The sequence below is a fragment of the Alosa alosa genome, chromosome 5 (assembly GCF_017589495.1).
Source record: "Alosa alosa isolate M-15738 ecotype Scorff River chromosome 5, AALO_Geno_1.1, whole genome shotgun sequence".
Taxonomy (NCBI): Eukaryota; Metazoa; Chordata; class Actinopteri; order Clupeiformes; family Clupeidae; genus Alosa; species Alosa alosa.
In genome coordinates, this window is record NC_063193.1 from 33,995,337 (window position 1) to 34,018,572 (window position 23,236).

Below are 23,236 nucleotides of genomic sequence, written 5' to 3' on the forward strand. Positions count from 1 at the left end.
CAGGAATTACCCCAATGACCCTCAAGTAGCATGAATGAATGAAATGAATGAAAATAAGCTAAAATTAAAATATAAATTGAAATAATAGCTACAAATTCAGTATGACGTTTAGAAACAAAATAGATTCCTCGATAATAAATTGATAATTGTAGGTGACTGCTCATTTTTCTGTAGAAAGTACTTTGTCACTAACTATTATGAACAGTTGTCAATCTTTACAGAGGATTTACACTGTATTTTTTTTTTTTACTGTAAAGGCGACAGTGCTTGCCTAGTTAAAACATCTCACTGGTGCTCTTTCCTATCATTCAAATTCCAGCCATGCAAAACAATGGAAGAGTGTGCATGTTTGAGGAGTGCTGAAGAGTGCTATGGAGATTGCATTATTTGCAAAAAATTTAGACAAGATTTCCTTTATAGTGCAACAAAAAGAATTACTCTCCAATGCATCATTACTGCATATTAGGCTGAACGGAAAGTGGACTTAGGACAAATCCTCAGCTATGAACTGATTAATGTCCCTGTACTGTAGCTATTGCAGATAGCAATGGTTATTTGTGAAGTGGAAATAAGTCTATCCTCACTCAAGTGGTGTCTAGCAATGTGGAATGTCCAGTAGTGATCACTGCAAAAACTGCTCATTCAACACTGGTAATAGATGCTCAAGATCTAGTTATGTCTTTAGGACACCCATCTGACTGCAGCACATTTAAGAAGTATGCAGGAAAGTTTGTAAGAAACGTTTGTATTGTTTTTTGGTATTTGTTATGTGGTAGCAAATAATGTTAACTATCAAAGAAACAGACCTATTGTATAGTATAGTATAGTATACTTTTTTGATCCCGTGAGGGAAATTTGGTCTCTGCATTTAACCCAATCGGTGAATTAGTGAAACACAAACAGCACACAGTGAACACACAGTGAGGTGAAGCACACACTAATCCCAAGCAGTGAGCTGCCTGCTACAACGGGCGGCGGGGGGAGCAGTGAGGGTTTAGGTGCCTTGCTCAAGGGCACTTCAGCCGCGGCCCACTGGTCGGGGCTCGAACCGGCAACCCTCTGGTTACAAGTACTTTTTTCCCTTTGCAACTGTCAAAGAAATCCCATAAACACGGGAAGGCCTAGGGTAGCCTACATCAGATGGCCTAAAGATTAGGCTTTTCTGCATAGCAATAAGTGATTTGCATGCAGTAATTTGAACACAGACCTATAGCCTACTTAGGAAATTTAGAGGTAATTTATTGCCAAAACACCACACAATATAAATGAGCTATAACAAACAATAAAGGACTTAATCACACACAAACTACTATTTTACTGACTACAAATATAATAATTATGTAGGAAGTATAGAAGTTTAAAACCCAGAATTGACCAAAAGTGCACCAAATTCAACACAAATGACTCAATACTTGGAGGAGGCCTGTGTCCTTTCTTTTCCAGATACAGTATTTTAGGATTTGGATATCGTTTCAGTATCGAGTACCAGGATATTTATGGCAGGTATTGTATCAAAGTCATAATTTTGGTATTGTGACAACACTATGCCAGAGCCACTCTGTTTTCTACAGTAGATGTCGAGGATCAGAGGCTCTACCACCAACAAGTTTTGCTGCTCAATGGCATATTAGAAAAGCACATTATCAAGCTCTAGTATGGAGGCAAGCACACATACCAAATCCAGTGTTACTAGAAGTTAAATGGTTTTTACTTGTCGGTTGTTGCTGGCGGTAGATGCAGTTCTGCATTAGGCTTATTCCCGCTATCTAAGTTCATATGCACTGTAGGATATATTCTGAGTTGAAGGTTATCTGTGCAACTTGTTATTGTGATGTATGGAGCTAAATTATCAAGATATCAAAACACATGCAAATCAAGAAATATTTGTGGATCCCCCTCTGCACATATACAAATATTATTGAGACAAATTTAGTTCCATAGTGATGAAATGCATTAAACACAACATGAGTGACTCACTATGTTAGCAATAAAAATATGGTTGTGCTTTGATTAGAATTTCCGAGTTTATTACATGTTAACTGTAATCATGTTCCCATTAAATACATTAATAAACTATAGTATGGCTTCTTTAATGCTCAAACATGTATTTAGAGAACACTTTTATTTGGTTTTAGTGATTACATTTGAAATCAACCCAATTTAGGGTAAAATAAGCCAAAAAAAATCGCTATTTTATGTTAAAATGCTGATTATGCGGCTTAGAACTCAGAATTGAGCTTGGTAAACAAAATATTCAGAATCAGCACCCTAAAATTAGATAAGAAGGGTGGTTTACCAACTTTTCCTCAAATTTGCCGTCAGAAGTTCTCTTCTGTGAAGCTGCTCCCCCTCTATATGGTGTGACATCATAACTCTAAAAAGCTCAGAAAGTCTATGAGAGAGTCCTGTTACGCATTACACATCATAACTCTAAAAAGCTCAAAAAGTCTATGAGAGAGCCCTATTACACATTAGAATTTCACAGTGGGACAGCCCTAAACTCCTACAGAAATGTGCCTCCTCTGAGTCAGTGATTGGCTGCAGGTCTTCATCAGTCTTCATGAATTTGCATCCGTGGTTGACACACACATGTATTCCTCTGAAAGAAATGCAAGAAAACATGATTTAAATAACTTCAGAACTGTCTGGATCAGCAGACTGTTTTCATTATTAATTACATCACAGGTTGGAGAGTAATTACAAGAGTTGCACAATTCAATTACTAAATACATGTTATAGTAATCAGTTACAGTTATAGTTACAGTTGCTGACAACAAATATGCATTTAAATTACAGACAGATTCTGTTGAAACACAACATTTTGGAGATTACAAAGGGGTTACAAAAATGTAAAGCTAGAATAGAAACTTCATTCTGTTGATTTTGTATCTTTTCCCTGTATATCAGTGTAGTCAAATGTAATAAGTTACGCAACTTTGATTAAGTTATTAAAATAGTTGCATTACTTATTACATTTACAACAAGGAATCTGTAACCTCACATTTCAAATGTGGATCTGAATCACAAGGCAGAATCACAAATTAGGATCACTGTCGCCATTGTGGCAAGATACAGATACACATATGGATATGCATAAGTTATGAACAAAATGTATGGAATGAGAAAAAACATCAACACAATCAAATCTGTGCAAAGCTATCATGAATAAAACTAGATGTACCGCATAGCGTTACAAATATGACCGTTGCTCAGTCCTGTACATGCTCACGCAATAAATCACGCTTGTCAATTTGTCTCCATCTACTACTCCATACTCTACTACTCCCTACTCTTGCAACTTTTGTGTATGCTTCTATGTGCGTGCCTGTGTGTGTGTGTGTGTGTGTGTGTGTGTGTGTGAGTGTGTCAGTGAGTGTGTGGGTGCCTGTGTGTGTGTTTATGTGTGCGTGTGTGTGCCTGTGCGTGTGGATGTGTGTGTGTGTATGCGTGCATGTGTGTATGCACGTGTGTGTTTATATGTGTGTGTGTGATAGTGTGTGTGAGACAGTCCTGCCTTGTAGCTCCTCTCCTCATCATCGTTGACCAAAAATTCATGACGGGGGACTTTGACAACCCCTGTATGACCGCTATGCTAGCGGCGGTCATAATGAACACAAATAATTATAAAACAAACAGCCTTGGAAACTATCTTTATCACTTGCAGTGTAACAAAATGTATGGAATGAGAAAACTGGCACACTCACCTGAAGCTTCTGAGTTCACTTGCAGAGAGGTCTGTGAGCCTCGACCTGAAACACTGTTCAGAACCATTTGACTCAAAACAGGGCAGGTGATTACAGTCATGCCATTCAGGTAATAGCATGTACAAAACAGGGCAGGTGATTACAGTCATACCATTCAGGTAATAGCATGTACAATACAGGGCAGGTGATTACAGTCATACCATTCAGGTAATAGCATGTACAATACTACATGTTAATCATAAACAAGTGTTGTTGTCTTTTCTGGCACTGGGCTAAACTGTTATATGGTTATATGGCCAGAGCTTTTTTTGTGTGCAGGAATTCTACATATTGTTTGTATCTGACTATTTTATAAGCAGATAAAAACATAGACAATCTCACAATATTGTTTTCACTGTTGTGTCATGGCTATTGTATGTCCCAGTGTCACATAATCATCTGTTAGGCCTACTGTGTGTACATCACCACTGGAATTTAATATGAAACTGAATTTGTGTTTGTAATCAGCCCTGCAGACCTAATGTTTTTACTAGATCTGTCAGAGTTAAATAGCATAGCTCATTGTATGAGCAGTGGAACTATTTTGTTGATACACAAATATCGACTGTACACAATACTGTACACTGTACACTCTGAGCCTCTGGGTATTTCCAATCAGCACAATTGCATTGATTTGTCACACATATTACCAGTAGGCAGGTCTGAACTTTAATAACCTAAAGGTCTCAAGTATTTAAGTGAAATCAGTAAGACCTGTTTCACCTGTTCGGGTCCTCCTCCATAGGACAAGGGCCCCGACCCCAACTCCGGCAAGACACACTAACCCAGCAGCAATAAGCACGGAGGGCACTATGGATGTGGTGACTGAATCCCACTCATGATCTGCCCAGAGAGTACAGGAGTATGAGGGTTCAGCCATCAAAGCAGCCACAGACATCAAAACTAAACACAACATACACCTGATACTAAAACAACAAAATACACTACAAAGCATATATCCAACATTCAAAATCAATAATACCTAAACTGATGTCCAGCTTGTTGTCCAGGCTGAGGTGTTCAGCTGTGCAGGTGTAGTGATGATGCTGTAGTTCCTCTGCGCTGACATCCAGGCTCTTCCTCATCTGGTACGTCTCATCTCCATTAGGTAGCAGCTCCCCCCCAGTGATCTGGTGGTCAGACACAGGCTGGCCGTCTCTGTGCAGGGTCAGGTTGATGTGACGGGGGTAGAAACCAGTGGCCAGACAGGTCACTTTGGCCCCTCCAGAGTCTGGGAGTGTCTTCTGGAGGAGCCTGACTCTGGGCATCACTGTGAAACGTAGCCATAAATACAGTACAGAACAAGTCAACCTTAAAATGGATCACTAGTTTTTCTCAGTCACTTTGGTGCATTTCTCTGACCATCATTAATGTTTGCACAACAGATGCATATAATGCAACAGTGCATTATTCAAAACAATTAACACTGCACCCCGTAGTGGATTACTCTGGGCTTCACTGTGAAATGTAGTCATAAATACAGCATACAACAAGTCATTCTTAAAATGAATCACTGTTAAAGAAAAAAAAACACAATCCATACACAATTGAAATATGTCTATAGAGTACTGTTAGGCAACATTTGCACAACTATCAATAATGGTTATGGGATTTGGCAGATGCTTTTGTCCAAAGCCAATAAGCAAATAATCTTACTCTTTTTAAGAACACGATTCTTCTCTTTCTCCAGGTTTGTCTTGAGGTGTTCAATGCACAAGGGATGGTAATATGCAAAAACTAAATGCACACTCCCAACCCATATACTATCCACTGCATCTGGCCACACCTGGTCAGTATAAATGCTGTCAGATTGGGGATCATAATAACGGACTTCTCCAGTCTCCCCGTTGAATGTGTCTTTGCTCATTAAAGTTCCTACGTCGTCATTTCCCTGTAACTGGCATCCCGCAGCTTTCTGTAGAACATGAAAACCTCAGAAAGCACAAGAAGGACAGATGTTGAGACGCTAAAATCCATATATGAACTGCTACATCACTATCATTTTTTTCTGAGTTTAACATTAATTATGTATAACTCTTATTTCAATGTCTCGTCTTTCTCTTCTACTGTTTCTACACTATACAGTAGATGTTGCTAAAAGGTACTTCGCCAGTCAGATACTTTGACTCACTGTTTGTGTGGTTTAGAAGCTGTCTCAGATAGGATGATCTAGATCTCATATATTCATAGATGGTTTCTTGAGGAACATGTCCCAGGTCAAGTGTTCTCTCCGGACCATTCACACCTCTGTGTACAAGCTTGTTGTCATTTGAGTCGTAATATGCAAACGGGATGTCATCCAGCATATATATAGCCTGGTATTCTGGAAATGGAGTCTCACCCTTTATGAATGTGCTGAACATCCAAAAAGAATGAGAACCTGTAGAAGAAAAAGGTGTATAACCTTGGTGAATCACTGCATGGAAAAGTACCCCCGATTACATCATGTATGAGACAAATCAAGAATCATCTTGATTCACTTCTCTCAACCAACCAGTTATTCATCTAGCACGGACATAACTAGATGTACCAAATAAATCACTCTGCAGAAATTAATCACGATTGTCAATTTTCTCAATCACCAACTCCATACTCCTACTCTTGCAACTCATGCTATGTGTACAGTACGTAAGTGAGTGTGTGCATGTATGTTTGCGCTTCTATGTGTATGTGTGTCTCTGAGTGTGTGTGTGTGGTTTTACTGGTTTATGAGTGTGCGTGTGTGTGTGTGTGGGTGTGACAGGCCTCACTTTTTTCATGTTTAGGGTGTGTCTGATTTCTCATTTCTTATTTTAGGAACAAGAAAATTGGTCCCTGCGCCAGGCGCATTATTTAAAAGAGTTGTTCTTATGTTTCATAATTAGTCATGAGTGTTTTTTGGGTGTGACATACAGTAAACCAATGAGAGCATAGGCGTGCATACATAGACACTAGGTGGTGCTAAAGCACTAGGAAGTTTGCCCTTTATCAACGAAAATGCCCTTTTGAAACTTTTTTTCTTTTTTTTCTTTTTTTTTATTATTAATATTATTAAGATTTTACTGAGGTCGGTTTTGAAATGATCTTTTGAAAACCTGAGCCATTAAAAACGACTGAAACAATGCCCCGAAATGAGCCACCTCCTTGCTCACGCACACCCGACCTATCTCTCTCGCCGGTGATCCACTAGCATGCATCGCGAACTCCGCGACGCAGTATCCCTATTCATTTCTATGAGAAGCGAATTCAGCACCCACATAGGATTCTGGGTATGCGGTGCGACGAGTGCTGTGGCAGCGGCGCGTCAAAAAAGTTCAGCAATCCCCAACTTTATGCAAATGAATCCGTCCCATCACGAGGCCAGTTACCAATAGCAGAGCAATACGCAGGGGAAGTCCATCATCAGGTAGCCTAAACAAAACCTAATTTTCCGGTAGTGTGGTTACCATAGACATAATATACATAGACGCCGCATCGACCGCTACTCCTTACTAACGCTGACGAGATTTGGAGCCGCCATCTTGGACCGGTCATCCACTCCACTCAGTGTAATCTGTTTGGCGGTGAGATGAGCTGTCAGCGCACTTAATTAATCATATCTCACTGAATACCGAACAGATTCTCCGCAGCGGTTTTTTTGCTGCAAAGGTCATACATGTAGCTATGATACAGGACACATGATTTAGCGTATTTTAATATTCATAGTGGGTTTAACAGTAATATAATATTCTGATATATGATATAAAGTGACCTGACGTCCGATATCAAAACTGGGAACATAATCCATGTTTGACAGCATAGACAAAACTAGTTTGATACAAGTTTAATGAGTTAAATATAGTTCACAGTTGACAGAAAAGTTCCATCAACAGCATTATTCACAGTCCACAGAAAGGTTCCATAAACATTTAAGTGAGATCAGTGCCATTCAGACATCTGAGGGGTATTCCAAGTAGGCCTATGTGGTTTAGTGACAAACTTGGGTAAATTGACTCAGAATAAGTTGTACACCTCCCAGTAGAAAAGCTGTATGATACAGGAAACATGGTTGTGTGTTATAATATTCATAGTAGGCTTAACAGTAATAGAATATTCTGATATATATGATATATTATAAAGTGATGACATCCAATATAAAAACTGGGAACATAACTAATCCACGTTTGACAGCATAGACAAAAACTGGTTTGATACAAGTTTTAATGAGTTAAATTTACAGAAAAAAATCCATTAACATTTTCAGTTCAGTGCCATCAAAAATAAAGTGATGAACAGACATTGGTGTGGCATAAAGGAAATGGAGTAACTGGGTTCAATATCAACATCATTTGTTAGACAAGTTCCATAAATATTGTAAAGTGCAAGTTTGTAGGTTTTGTTTCTGATCCTTAAAAACAGACATTGGTTTGGCATAGTAAGTGTAACAGTTCATCAATTCAAGACAAAAAAGGTGACTTGTCACTTGTACAGTGTCAATGGGTTCATCAACAGCATCTGTTTTACAGTTCACAGAAAGGTTCCAGCCCCAATGAAGAGATTAAATAAAAAGGAATTAAGAAACATTTTAGAAACTGCTAAGATCAACCCGTTCATTGCAATCAGTAAAGAATCAGGGAGTGTCTTCACAGGCTCAGTGAGACAGAGTTACCGTCATGCAGTTGGTTCTATGATTTCGACAACTGGTGCATGTCATTTTGTATGTTCCCACCTTGCTAAAATTGCTTGGGTACACTTTGGCTGAGAACAAAAGTGCTTCAGACAGCAGGTGGGCAAATAAGATGGCATAGTAAACTGGGTAAACTCCATAAAAAGAGGGCGGAGTCAACCAGGCGATGGGAAAATGGGACACAGAATGGCGAATGCAGGTGATGAAGGTGGAGCTCATAAATCAAACATTCAGTCACAGTGTAGCAGATGCCCTGCAGTACTGCAATGAAGAGCTGCACCTTCCTCAGTTCCAGGGGTGTGAGGAGACCGTTCAGTTCATTCACAGTCTCCTTGAACAAGGCAGTTGTTCTGGAGAGATACAAAATAATAAATAAAATGAATGAAAAGGAATTTGAGAGGCATCTTATTCTTGTTAGGGTAAATGACATGTGAATAATACAGTGTTGGGCAAGCTACTTCGAAATTTTAGTGAGCTAAACTATCAGTTACTCTGCCATGAATAAAACACTACACAAAACTACCACCCAGTCAAATGTATTAGTAGCCTAACACAGACACAGCAGTAGGCTAGTTCACTACATAGGAAGCTACTTTAAATTGTGCTAATTTCACATGACAAGAAAAGTGTAGCTTGTCTGGCTAAGCTACTTGATAAATAAAGAAGTTGAGCTATTGAAAAGTTACTTTATTCAGGAAAGTGAGGCTACCACCAACACACTTAGGCTACAAGTAGCAGCTAGCGATTGCCCAATAGGCTAGTCTGTGCCACTTGTGTAAAATTCACCGCCAAATCTAGTATGATTTATTTCTACAATAGCCTTATTGTGTCAGTTGTAATCTAAGTCAGTGTTATGGAATATGACTTATCAAGTCTCAGTTCATAGCCGGGTGAACACAGAGTAAACATAGCCTAGCTAGATGGCTACGATTTTCATACAGTAATATCAAAGATTGCTCCTTCTCAGCTCTCTGGTAATATTCTATTCACAAAATATAACCAATAGTACGGTTATGTTAAATCTTACTTGTGAAAAGTAAATCCCCGAAATGGTCCGCCCGATTTGAGAAAGGAACATGCTGCACAGTGCTGTCATCTTGTGTCTTCTGCTGCAACGCAACGAGGAGTATGACCGGTCCAAGATGGCGGCCGTATTTCTTGTTTCCAGCAGCCAATGCGGCGTCTATGTATATTATGTCTATGGTGGTTACCGCCAACGTACAGAAACATGGCAGATGAGAAAAATTAATCATAGCAGTGTCCACATTTCCGTGTTTGTATGATGTGTGGCTAGAATCCTACAGGGACAACTTCATGATTGAAATGACCGCCCAACTTGCAAACTAATTTATAGATGTGACTTTCCCTCTGTAATTTCAAAAAAGTGGAGGGAAACATTTTGTTTGGTTGCTTACTAGGCTACCTGCTCTTGCCCTGCCGTTTCCACTCATCTACAAAAGGGAACGCCCATCAAAGCGTCTTCATTGAGGATAGCGTCGCGATTTGAGGAGTTTGCATCGCATGCTAGTGGATCACCGGCGTCTTCCTTTGTCACGTGAACTCGCGCGGTCGCGCGCAGGGCACGTAAGCGTCTTCAGATAGCAGGCATGGTCGCTGACAGGGTGCTTCTCCCGTGCCCCATCAGCCAGGTGACATACAGATCAAGCAAAATCTTACAGTTTGCCCTCTAAGCCCAACATGTAATAATTTTGTTGTGCAGTAAAATGTCTCATTCAGCACCAAACAAGCATTTTTACCGACTGGTCACCTGATAAACTGATGAAGCTAGATAAAGTTTTAGGCTGTAGCCCAAATCAATGACAGATAACGTGACGACCACATACAAATAATTTCGGTAGATTTTGCAAATGTATGTGTTAAGAAGGACGTTTTCTGTTGTATATGTTTTGTTAGGCAACAATTCATTTGTGACAGAAGAAACGGGAAGTTCCCCATTACTTCCCATCTGCATTCATGTAATGTCAGTCAGTAGCCCACTATAACTCCTCGTACTGTTTGGTCTCTTTATTGTCTTACAGATCAAGTAAAATCGTACAGTTTGCCCTCTAATCCCAACGTGTAATCATTTTAGTGTGCAGTAAAATGTCTCATACAGCATTGGTTCCCAAAGACTGGGTCGCGACCCACGGGTGGGTCGCAGGAGATTTTATTTGGGTCGCCAGCACAATTTATGTTGTGTAATAGGCCTAGCTTATACCATTTAACCTGGAAAGCTATCAGTTTTCTATTAGGATATAGTTTGTTTACCACAGTGACGGCTCTAGAATAGCTCTGAAACTGGGGGCGAACGCGTCGCAGAGGGGGCAGCGTGCATCTCACTCGCAAAAGGAAACATTTCTGTGGGGCGCCTGCTATGGACCTCGCAGTTGCAAAATGCAAGGGACATGAATCAGCATGAACATTAACGGGCAGCTTCCGTTGACCGAATCTAGTTACAGTACCATGCTGTCAACTAAAGCAGACATCCGTATACCGGGCATGGCTATTCAATTTGCGTCATAGGCTGATAGTTTCGATTGTAGATGCACTCTTTAAAGTTAATAGCAGCCTCCTCACATTCCTTATTATTTCGGATTTAAAATGCACAACAATGCATTATATAAGGCTACAATTTAAATGGACATTTTAAAAGCTATTATTTCCTCTTGTTTTCCACCTCGCAAACTCTATTATCTTTTGGCTATTGCGCAAAAGCCTCTTATTCTGAAATTTATTCATTTCACAGTCTTACAACATAGCTTGTCCCAACACCAATACAGCCTTAGTATAAGGCCTATAAACAAGCAAACGTTTAACATGCGGATTCAACTTTCCAAAGAAACCTCCAGTAATAGGGTACAATAGCCTATAACGACTTGAGTTATTTGCTATGTATACATTTATACGGAATTAACGCTGTTATGGATCCATATGTCTGCAACGCAACGCAGCCTAGTACAACATCTCTCTTTAGATATACAGGAACAGCTTACTATGTTGAAGATTGACGATTGCGTAGAATGCAAGAATATCCCCAAACTCTCGGATGCGCATTAAAACGTTATCTTTTAGGTAACTTTCCACGCTGATGGTGCTCAAAATGCAACACAACTGTGTTCAAAGCAGGATGAGGAAAACCTGAGGTTGTGTGTTTGTACAAAACTGAGCGAGAATTTTATAGCTTTGAAAATATTTAACACTGTTTCATGTGTAATTGAGATTGCAGAGTTGTGGTAAACTGAGTCAGTCAGTTTACCATTACAATCACCAATCCCTGTAATAGTAGTGGTAGTAGGCCAGACCTAGGCGCTATTATACATACGGCAGTGTAGAATGGTTAGGGGGGGCATGTAAAAGTTTTAGAACCTGTGGCCTAAAACAATATTGGTGGTTGCATGTTAGATCTGAAGTGAAATGGGTCGCGATGGTCTGTCATTTTTAAAAAGTGGGTCCCCAGAAAAAAAGTTTGGGAAACACTGTCATACAGCATCAAACAACTAAGCATTTTTAGCCGACTGGTCACCTGATAAAGTTTTACGCTGTAGCCCAAGTCAATGACAGATAACGTGAGGACGACCACATAGGCTACAAATAATTTCGGTAGAGTTTGCAATTGCAAATCTATGTGTTAAGACGAACGTTTTCTGTTGTATAGGTTTTGTTAGGCAACATAAATTAACACATTTTGGTCTCTTTATTGTCTTAATTGTATATTGATTTACTAATTGCAGCACAAGTCAAATTTCATTCAACATGTGCGTGTAATTTTTTTTTTATAGCCTAATTAAGTATTTCACGTGCGCTAAAAAGTGCCCCCTCCCCCCCTGCTGAGCACCTGCCTCCCAAAATGTCTGTGCACGCCACTGAATGAGAGTGACATCTGCCATTCTCCTTAAGAGCAAGGAACGCAAAATCAAACAGGATGTTGGTATTTTGACGACAAGTGAATGTATCTCTGCAGAAGAAATCTGCTTGCACACATCACAGTGTATGCAACACCATGACTCCACTAAATCTTGCTTGGTAACACTTTACTTGACAGTATCGACATAAGAGTGACATGACACTGTCATGACACATGAACCCTAACCCAAAACCTAACCCTAATCCTAACCTCTAACCCTAATCCTAACCCTAACTTGTTATAACAAAAAATGAATGTCACTTGTCAACAGAAGCGTTATGTCATAAACGTTTATGACTTGTTTATGACACGTTCATGACAGTGTCATGTCACTCTTATGTCGATACTGTCAAGTAAAGTGTAACCACATGCTTTTCTAAAATGTGTGTGTGACAAGCAGAGTATAGCCTACACGTATCTGCACTCACATAGTATTTGAACTCATAGGCAATGACAAACCTAAATTTACCCTTGGCAGGGGCAGGAGTCTGGTTTAAACCAGCAACCCAAGTTGCATGAGCCCCGGGGTTTCTGTGGCCCGGGAATCGTTGACCAAAAAGTTATGGAAAAAAACCTCCTATATCACCACCTAGTGCTAGAAATGTCATTCATTGTTGATTTCATGAGGAACATATACCAGGTCAGGTGTTCTCTCCGGACCATTCAGACCTCTGTGTACAACCTTGTTTGACCATTTGAGTCGTAATATGCAAACTGGATGTCATCCAGCATAAATATAGCCTGGTATTCTGGGAATGGAGTCTCACCCTTTATGAATGTATTGAACATCCAAAAATAATGTGAACTTGTAAAAGAAAAGGTGTAGAAACTTGGTGGAAGGGTAACAAGCAACCACACAATTTTGTAATGGTGTAAAGGAAAATCTCATAAATGGATTTTGCTAGGAGGCATTGTCCAGAATGTTGCTAGGATGGTATCAGAATCTTAAGTTACATTTCACCAGAGAGGGTTAAAATGGAGCAAAAATCAAGGATTTTTTAGTGCACCATGTGAAGGGTTTAGTCAAAAGGTTTGTCGATTCAAGAAATGTGTTCAGGCAACTGAGAATTTGGTTCAGAGAATGGATCTAGCGGTTTAATAATTGTGAAAAAGTGTAACATTTTTCAGCGTGCCTCTGGCCATAGCCTGTATATTAATATGCACTTAAGAATACTTTCCAACATTGGTAGTTTATTTACAAGACGATTTATGCATACAGTACCTTCTAGGGTTGGGTATCGTTTGGGTTTTATCCGATACCAGTGCTAAATCGATACTTTTAAAACGGTGCCGAAACGGTGCCTGAACCGGTACTTTGTTTTTCTTTTTTTTTTTTTTTAAATGGTCTAAAGCATGAATTGCTTTTTTTTATTGATAAGACAAATTTGAACATGAAATTTAACTGTTATATTAAATTGACTATCAATATCTCATTGCTCCCTACGAATAATACATTTAAATGTTAAAAACAGCACCATGCATGCACACACAATGGTAAGCTTTCAAGTTTACCCAGTGTAGGCGGTTTGCCATAAGGTATGTTAAAACCGCTTGCCATAAAACTGCCAGGTTTTATGGCAATGATTTATTTGCATGGCTAGCCCGATGCCCGAGGCACCCTCATTGAAAACCTGTTGGTAGAAGGAAACAGAGCACATCTTACTACTAACTGGCTAACTAGCGCCAGATTTCGGAGTGCAGGGGACAAGCCAAGATGGGCTATGAGACAAAAGTTCACACTCGGTATCATGTTTCAACACACTTTAGGTCAATATCACACCAAACTTATCCTTTAAGCTAAACAGAAGAGTCTATTCAAAACTGTAAGAGCTTACAGAAACATAAGTATCAAATCAAAGGTTAAAGTCCATCTTTGTCATTTCCCCCTCACATTATTCACTCCAAGTTGGCCTACCATAACTTACCAACTCTGCACTGTAGACCATAAACTGGCTATTTATATTTTTCTGTAAAATAACCAAATGTATTTGTTCAACTTTATGAAGCAGAATTACGCACTAAGCAACAGTACTTGGAACGTAACACATTTTGTTTGCGCAGGAGAGAGAATGACTGGTTACCAATAATAGTCCAGTCATTTTAAGCCAAAATAGGGGTCAAGGTTGAACAAATTGCAACACAAGCAAACTTAACTGATTTTGAATCCTCAATATGTCCTGAGTAAGGGAAAAAAAAGCCCGAAGAACCCGATAGGGGAAAGTTTCGAAAAGACCCAAATATACCCTATTCATGCGCCTATTCAGTATTTTTCTCCGTGAATAGGGGAAAAAAATTAACCTTCACATATCACCATGAAAATTACTGAGTTGATTACTTACATCAAAACAACTCAAAAAATGCATTATACGTTTTTTGAAATTGTTTGTTAACATGGGCAAACGGGGCATAATGTAATTACGTATACCGGTAGTTAATTTGTATAAATACCACAACAGAGCTAATAGTCCAGGCAAAGGTCTGACCCAAAACTAATTGCAACAGAATTTATTTTCACATTTTTATATTTCAGTTGGTGATCTTTACACCATAGTAAAATACCATGAAAATCCAGTTGGTGGAAATATGTTAAAATGAGGGTTGTTTTATGCATTATTCTTCAGCAAATACTGACAAAACTGTAATTAGAATGTTGTAGAATACACATTCTAAAGAATATCTGACCCCATCTAACTTTACATGGAATTTTAGAATCTTGCATTGTTGAGGAACATTCTTTTATTTTCAAAGAGTGAATTTCTTTGGCTTATTTCCAACTGGTTTGTTGCAAAATTGGTGTCTATTTTTACATTGTGGCCCTTTGAATCAATGGAAATGGTTGTTGAATCTTTAAATAGAGCCAAGTGTGTTTTTGCATGTAAGTGTTCCACAATGTGTAATCTGTACAAACACATAGTTAAGCATTATTCAGCCTAGGAAAGTGGTTTTGGTGTTTACGTAATCTGATTTAGAGGTCACTGAAACATACAGTATATCACACTAAAGTATCAGTCCATCATTTTGCAAGTCTTATAGTAATTGACCTCTTGCCCAGGGGTTGACTGATATACTGTCTGTCCAATCAGAGGGGCCTGTATGATGCCCCTTTACTTTGTACAATTTTTGTCTAAAACAATAATCTGACAGCACAGTATGTTTATGTTAGTGAATGCAGAAAAATTGTGAAGGCAAAGTTGAAGATGGCCTAATTCGACAGACGGGTGCAGATGGGATAACTGCAGTTAGCCTCCAAGTGACTCTATTGTTGTGACATCTGGCAAAAATGCTATACTAATAAATATAGTTTAAGATTAATAATTAACAATGCATGCCTATGCATGGGTCATGGTTTTAGCAAAGTCATAGAACAGTCAAAACTATATGTGACCAGGGCCCATAAGAGTCCAAAGTCACGCAAAGGAACCCGACTACGCCACCCAGAGGGAAACTGGGAAATGTACCCTACTCAATTATAACACCTTAAAACACAAGTTCTTATATGGACAGAGAGAGCAGAGACCCAATTCTCAAGTTCATGCAAAGTTTTATTAATGTTTTTGGAGGCAAATCAACTGCTGGAAGGGAAATAGTTAGTAAAATATATATGTATTTTATTAGATGTCACTAAATTTAGTTCATTAAATAGGTAGTTTACAATCAAGCACAATCACAACAGTTTACAGTCCAATATAAATATGCATGTATCTAGTGTAAAAAGGGACAAGAAATACTGTACCAGCTGGGAAAGTATGTCAGGTGGGCCACTGGAGGGAGGGAAAGCACCCAGAAGAGACACCAATTTACCTGTGCAAAAATAGTCACACACACGCACACGCTGATTGCACCACCCTTTGCTGTGAGTGTGGCTAACACGCAGTTAAGAGTGTACACAAACACGCTATAAGGAAACACACTAAGCATGCAGGTGACCAATCCGAGGGAGCAAAGAGTACCCAACCACCAGGGGGCCCGACCGATCCCCAGCTGTGGCGATATCCAGCCACTAAGGGTGATGCTGATGCAGCTTAATTGTATTTACGAGACGAACACAGTTGGTCACAAACAAAACAAACAATAAAATGATCCGAGACGCAGACACAAACTTCCCCCCTCAAAGCACACGGACATGCAGGCGTAACGAGACAGATCACCCACAATCAGCCAGCCCAGACAGCCGCGTCTGTGTGCGAGATATAGTACACGTAAACAAAACAAATTGTAAAAATCATAAATAAAATACAAGGCAAAACAGCAATGGCAATAGGTAGCTCTTCCTGAAGGCAAACAGAGTAGCATTAGCATTACATTTGAACAGCAACAGATACGCAATGCAACCCATGACAGTACATGCTGGTATTACCTTGCATCCACGCTAAACTGAGTGCCAATTCGACCAAGTCGTAGTGCAGAACCCACCTGTTAACCATTCCCAGAATATAATATTAAAACTAGCACACACACACTGAATCATCTAGTCAAAATTCAAAGAATTAAAACGCACCTTATCAGCAGACCGAGGGGCTTAGGACAAGGGAGGAATGTGGCCGAGTGTTCGCTGGGAGCTCACCGTCAAAAACTGCAATCTAATGAGTGAATGCATAAATGTGAATTAAGGGGGCATTAATACGAGCGTCTGCTGGACACCAAAATAAACCCTGGCTTACCTTCCTTGCAGCGACCGGGGGGGATTATATTCCGAAAGAGCTGAGCAACACAGCACCATCCAAATGCTGCTACATATAGCGATTTAAGGCCTAGGCTAAATGAGGAAGTGATTTACGCCATGTGATGTAAATTATGGGGCCGGCCCATGTAATCAATTGGGGGCGTAGTCCCTGGCTACATATACATATTCTAAAAGTATATGCACTGTACATGAAATATAGCATCAATCAACTTATGTCCCATCTCCCTCCATACCATGCATAACACATACTCCTCTATTCTGTATAGGCGAATCAAGTGAACAGCTGATACATTTTGGCCTGCACTATTAAGGGAAACAAATTAAACACCCTAAACTATATATTTTCTGAAAGCATATACCCTCCAGACCAGACATGTGGACTCGAGTCACATGACTTGGACTCGAGTCAGACTCGAGTCATGATTTTAATGACTTCAGACTTGACTTGATAAAATTCGGCATGACTTGCGACTCGACTTGGACTTGAATACTATTCACTCAAGACTTGACTCGGACTTTGCCTCTTTGACTTGTGATGACTTGACATGTCTCGAATCAAAAACTAAATTTCCTGATCGTGTACCAGTCAACCCAGAGACGCTTTCCCGCGACTAAAAAAAAAAAAAAAAATAGCGGAGACAAGCGGCCAGAGCACAGTTCAGTAGCCTACTGCCACTACCCCCACACGCGTTACGCACTGTGTGTAGGGCACCAAGAGACAGAGGAAGGACCAACATTTAGCCAATCACTAGTAGCTTTACTGCAAACTGATTTGCACTCTTGTTAGAGAACGTTTGTCAAAAAGCACCAACAGCATGTTACATAAAGATGATACTTTTCGAGTCCTCTCCATTAAGATCCAACTTAAACTTATGCTAAGCTACTGCATTTAATTGAGAACACATCTAAGCACGCACGAGAGGGAGAGAAAACGAGTAGTTCCTAGCTGGCTTGTCATTGTTGATGATGATTGATATCTTCTTTTAAATATAAGAAACATATAAAAAGAAATCGTGGAGGCAAAAAAATACGAGATTAGAGGAGATTGTGAATTTATCCGTTTCTCACTAGCCTACTATAATGTTATAAACTTTGAGATCCAGGTCACTATGACATAGCTGCACTCACTGTGATTTGGAAAGTGGACAAGAATATTATGAAGAGTTGTCTTTGCCTTGTGTAATGGAACTGGTGAGTCTTGAAGTATTCAATAATTTATTTACATGAAGCACACGATATGCCGATTGAAACGCATTCCACTCAGCTACTGTAGCTAGGTGGCTACCGGCTACCAGGCTCATAATTCACTTTTAATTGCAAACAGAAAATGTCAAGCAAGCATCATGTCATACATGCTTCTCTTTCCAAAGGAATGAAAGCTGTTTGTGCCAACTTAATATCATGCTTATCATTGTTAAAAGTGTGCTATACATGTGGCACAAACAAGTTTGTGGACTAGCCATAGGCTATATTTGAACTGAGCTGGTAAAAAAAGATCATTATGAGAACGTGTGGACAGTGGCACACAATGGGCTTAAGTGACCGTGCACCATTTACAAATTAGATAAACAGCATCAAATGTCTAGTATTTCTTAAGAAATTAATACTTTAAAACAAAATTACTGTCATTATTATCTTTTAAATAATATAAAAGTGTTGACCTTGGCTTCCCTTATGAGTCACCACTGGCAGACAGCCTAATAAATTGTTTGCAGGCAAATCTGTGGCCTAGCGCAGTGAAATACCATCAGTCAAATTATTACTCATCCTTACAGTGGGCTCCGCAATTTGGAAAAACATTATATATATTTGCAGCTGTGCTGAGTGTCATGTAGCTATCCATTTTGTAGAGATTACTCAGGTATGCACATGTGTATATTACACAGGTATGCACATGCATATGTCGTAAAAGATTACAAGACAGAAACATTGAACATATTTTAATCTGTATTTATAAAAAAAATACTGTGGATTAGATGGAAGTGCTAAAATTATGATCGATAGTCTAATAATGGCATTATTAAGTGAAGAGTACCTGATGACTTGTTCAGGACTTGAAAAAGATTGGGACTTGGACTTGGACTCGACTTGGCTTTGATGTGACTTGGACTTGGACTCGACTTGCCCTTCTCTGTATTTACTTGGGACTTGACTTGGACTTGACTGCTAAGACTTGGGACTTACTTGTGACTTGCCAAACAGTGACTTGGTCCCACCTCTGCTCCAGACATTTAAGACATTTCCCATCTTCCTCCATGCCATGCACAATACATTGCCCTCTATTCTGTAAAGGCGAATCTAGTGTAAAGTGGATACATTTTGGCCTATACTGTCCAGGGAAAACAAATTAAACACCATAAACTATATATTTTCTGAAAGCATATACCCTCTAGAGGAGATATAACACCATTTAAGACATTTCCCATCTTCCTCTATGCCATGCACAATACATTGCCCTCTATTCTGTAAAGGCGAATCTAGTGTAAAGTGGATACATTTTGGCCTATACTGTCCAGGGAAAACAAATAAAACACCATAAACTATATATTTTCTATAAGAATATACCCTCTAGATGAGATATAATACCAGTTAAGACATGTATTATCTTCCTCCATGCCTTGGACAATTTGTTTGTCAAATGTTGCAATTAGTTTTGGCTATACATAATTACATTATGCCCTGTTTGCCAATGTTAACAAACCATTTCAAAAAACTTATAATACATTTTTTGTTTGTCTTGATGTAAGTAATCAACTCAGTAATTTTAATGGTGATATGTGAAGGTTAATTTTTACCCCTTATTTGCGTGAGAAAAATTCTGTATAGGCGCATGAATAGGGTATATTTAGGTCTTTTTCTAAACTTTTCCCCTATTGGGATTCTTCAGGGCTTTTTTTCCCTTACTCAGAACATATTGAGGATACAAAATCATTTAAGTTTGCTTGTGTTGCAATTTGTTCAACCCTTTCTCCTAAAATGACTGGACTATAAATACTATATATTTTTTGCAAACAACAAAAACAGAAAGGATGGAGACAGCAAAGCTAGAGATGGGCAGGAACAGGTCAATTGGTAGATATGCTTGTCAAAACATTAGGAGGAGCTGGATGTGTGGATGAATGAAGCACAAGTATGCTTTACTAATGTTAAGCATGCCACTGTTAAAAGTGGTAAACTAAAAGTAAACCAAAGGTAAATTTAGCCTTTTTAGAGCTATAAAGTTGACCAAATGAATATAGGCTGTTAGGCTTCTTTGTTGCTACTACTGCAGCCCTTCCAACGTTAACGGGGACGAATGTTGACATTTTCCAGTATTTTGGGTGAGAAACCCAGAAAATCTCCCTTATTTTCAATGTTCAATGTTGACAGCTATGGAACGAAAGAGAATGCAATGGCGCCAGAAATCACATTCGCTCTAGAATCTTTGCTAATGCCTAGAGGAACCTCAGTATCTCCACTCGAAAGCCACAGTGCCAGGCCTTTATTTAACTCCCTAGGCTACCCTGCAAGAAAGCAGGAAATGAAGGATAAACGTGGTGTGCAGAGGGGTCCCCGAAGTGTGAAGACCGACACAGAGCTACATGGACAAATATGCACCAAACAAGCCACTTTGAAATGTTGCTGTTTTCATGAATATGAAAAAGTTGGGTGACCCTCCCCTCAACAAAGAATAAAAAGACATGACCCTCCCCTATTTTCCTTCGGTGGTCCATTCCATAAATACCGAACGGCCCCTTATAGTGTCATGCGACTCATCTATATGCGAAAAAAATGTTTCCATTGCAGTTTTTTGATATAGTGCTATTTTGATATTTATCTATTCCATTGCTGTCGGCTTCAGATCTTCTCTGATGCGCACCTGAGCAGAAGAGGTGTGCAAAAGTCTTTTGTTTTCTTGAATTCAGTGTGTGAAAGCCAAAATATCACTAGCAGAATCCCCAGTGTGTGTACCAATACAGTGCAGTGTTTTGGTTAAATAATCCATGAAAACAGCCTTACCTGATTTTACTGTCAAGAAAATCTGGAATAAGTAGGAGAGAAACAGTAGCCTCATGTTGGCGTATGCATCAATTGTTACTTTCTGTTCAGCTGATGGAATTTTGCTCTTCTAGTTTCTGTCTTTTTCACCCATTGGACTAAATGTGAGATTCTATTCTTCACTGAAACATTTTGTTAGAAAAACTCCACCCACACTCCAGATAATGTGCTCTGTTTCCTTGTTGTTATATTCTCACAGTAACACCCCAAACCTGCTGATCAAGTCCAGCCAAGTCAAGGCCAAAAAAACTCTCAAAATTGCATGAAATGTTGACGGCTCTCCTGCTGTCAGATTTAAACACAGCAAAGTAATATTCCATGCCATCAAAGGTCCATCCAAGGTTAGTCTGAAACTAGGGTTACAAGGCATATGGTGTAACGGGACTGAGTCTGTTGTGTCGACTATGTCACATGTCTCTTGGAAAATACAAAAAATAACAATATTCAGATCAGGGACATGCAGAGACCTTTTGAGGGGCAGGGGCTCAAATTCAAAAATGGGCACAAGGAACAAGATTTGTTAACAATATATGTCATCTTTATTTTAATTAGCCCTAAAACAACAACAAAAACAACTTTTTTTTCATCACATTTGTTCGCGGACCACTATTCATGGAGTTGGACCACAATTTAATAATGGTCTACGGAAGATGAAGTGGGAGCCTATAACAGCCTACCTGCCTGCCTTTTTCTAGCCTACTAGTACCTTGAGGAGTTGCTTACGCACTGCCAGAGACAGAGTGGACATGAAACGGATTTGCCCAAGTAGCCTACTTAAATAAGGATGTCTTCACAGACATCTTTAACACTTCCCTGAAGCAAGCCATCGGCCCCATCATGTTTCAAAGCTGCCACCATCATACCTGTGCCAAGAAAACTGCTCCATCCTGCTTCAATGACTACCGCCTCTGTGGCACTGACACCCATCATCATGAAGTGCTTTGAGCGGCTTGTCATGTCACATATCAAAGCCATTCTCCCCCCACCCTGACCCCTTTCCAGTTTGCATACCGAGCCAAACGGCCTACAGAGGATGCAATCTGCTCTGCCCTCCACCCGCCCTCACCCACCTGGAAAAAGAGACTCATATGTGAGATTGCTGTTTATAGACTTCAGTTCTGCATTCAACACCATAATACCACAACAACTCATCTGCAAACTTGACAAACTGGGACTCAGTACCTACCTCTGCAACTGGCTACTGGACTCCTCTGTCAGAGGCCCCAAGTAGTAATGCGGTTGGCAACAATACCTCAAGCAGAATCACACTGAGCACAGGGGCCCCCCTGCTGCGTGCTCAGTCCGCTGCTCTTCACCCTGCTGACGCGATGACTGCACTGCAACCTACAGCAACAATCACATAGTGAAATTTGCTGACGACACAATAATCTGGTGGGTCTCATCACCAAGGGCTTACGACTCAATACAGGTTGGAGGTCGACCATCTGACCACGTGGTGCAGGGACAACAACCCTCCTGCTGAACGCCAGCAAGACCAAAGAGATTGTTGTTGACTGGAGAGGTCACACCCAACACCTGCCACTGACCATCGACGGTGCTGTGGTGGAGAGAGCGAGCAGCACCAAATTCCTGGGGTGCACATCAGTGAAGACCTCTCCTGACCACCAACACTGCATCACTGGCTTAAGAGAGCTCAGCCTGTACTTCCTAAAAAACTCAGGCGAAAGCAAGTGCTCCACCAGCCATCATGACCACATTCTACCGAGGCACCATTGAGAGCATCCTATCCAGCTGTATCGCTGTGTGGGGCGGAAGCTGCACTGAATACAACAGGAAAGCCCTGCAGCCATAGTGAACACAGCTGGAAGGGATCATTGGTGCTTCACCCTCCCTGAAGGACATTTACACCACCCACCTCCCCGCAGCATGCACTAAAATTGTGAGTGATGCAAGTCACCCCGGCCACAATCTGTTTGATCTACTGCCCTCTGGGAAGAGGTACAGAAGCCTGCGCCCCAAGACTACCAGACTCACCAACAGCTTCATACACCAAGCTGTAAGGATGCTGAACTCTCTCCCCTCCTCTCCCCTCCACCCTCAGCTACATAACACCCCTGGACATTGGACCCACAATGGTCAGCCTGCACTACTCCACCTGCACACTTGAACACTTGCACACTTGTACACTTTACAACTTGGTGTTGTTGTCCTGAAAACACAACACTTCTGCTGCTCTTACAATAACTTGCACCACTATGCCA

At 40.1% G+C, this 23,236-nt stretch overlaps 2 protein-coding genes and 1 long non-coding RNA gene across 3 annotated transcripts in view; all 3 read right to left on the reverse strand.

Moving 5' to 3' along the window:
• Positions 1-23,236, reverse strand: part of LOC125295308 — a 195,125-nt gene that overhangs the window by 67,130 nt on the left and 104,759 nt on the right. The gene's annotated exons all lie outside the window — the stretch shown is intronic.
• On the reverse strand, positions 2,312-21,354 carry LOC125295144 (zinc-alpha-2-glycoprotein-like). Its single transcript, XM_048244326.1, has 7 exons — positions 20,976-21,354; positions 5,875-6,123; positions 5,400-5,675; positions 4,726-5,013; positions 4,467-4,586; positions 3,705-3,757; positions 2,312-2,599 (listed from the first exon to the last, which is right to left on the reverse strand). Exons 1-6 carry the CDS (start codon positions 21,028-21,030, stop codon positions 3,720-3,722), a joined length of 1,026 nt encoding a protein of 341 aa, XP_048100283.1. The 5' UTR covers positions 21,031-21,354; the 3' UTR covers positions 2,312-2,599; positions 3,705-3,719.
• On the reverse strand, positions 15,649-17,146 carry LOC125295149. Its single transcript, XR_007193640.1, has 3 exons — positions 16,954-17,146; positions 16,791-16,872; positions 15,649-16,705 (listed from the first exon to the last, which is right to left on the reverse strand). It is a non-coding gene; the product is annotated as an uncharacterized LOC125295149 (long non-coding RNA).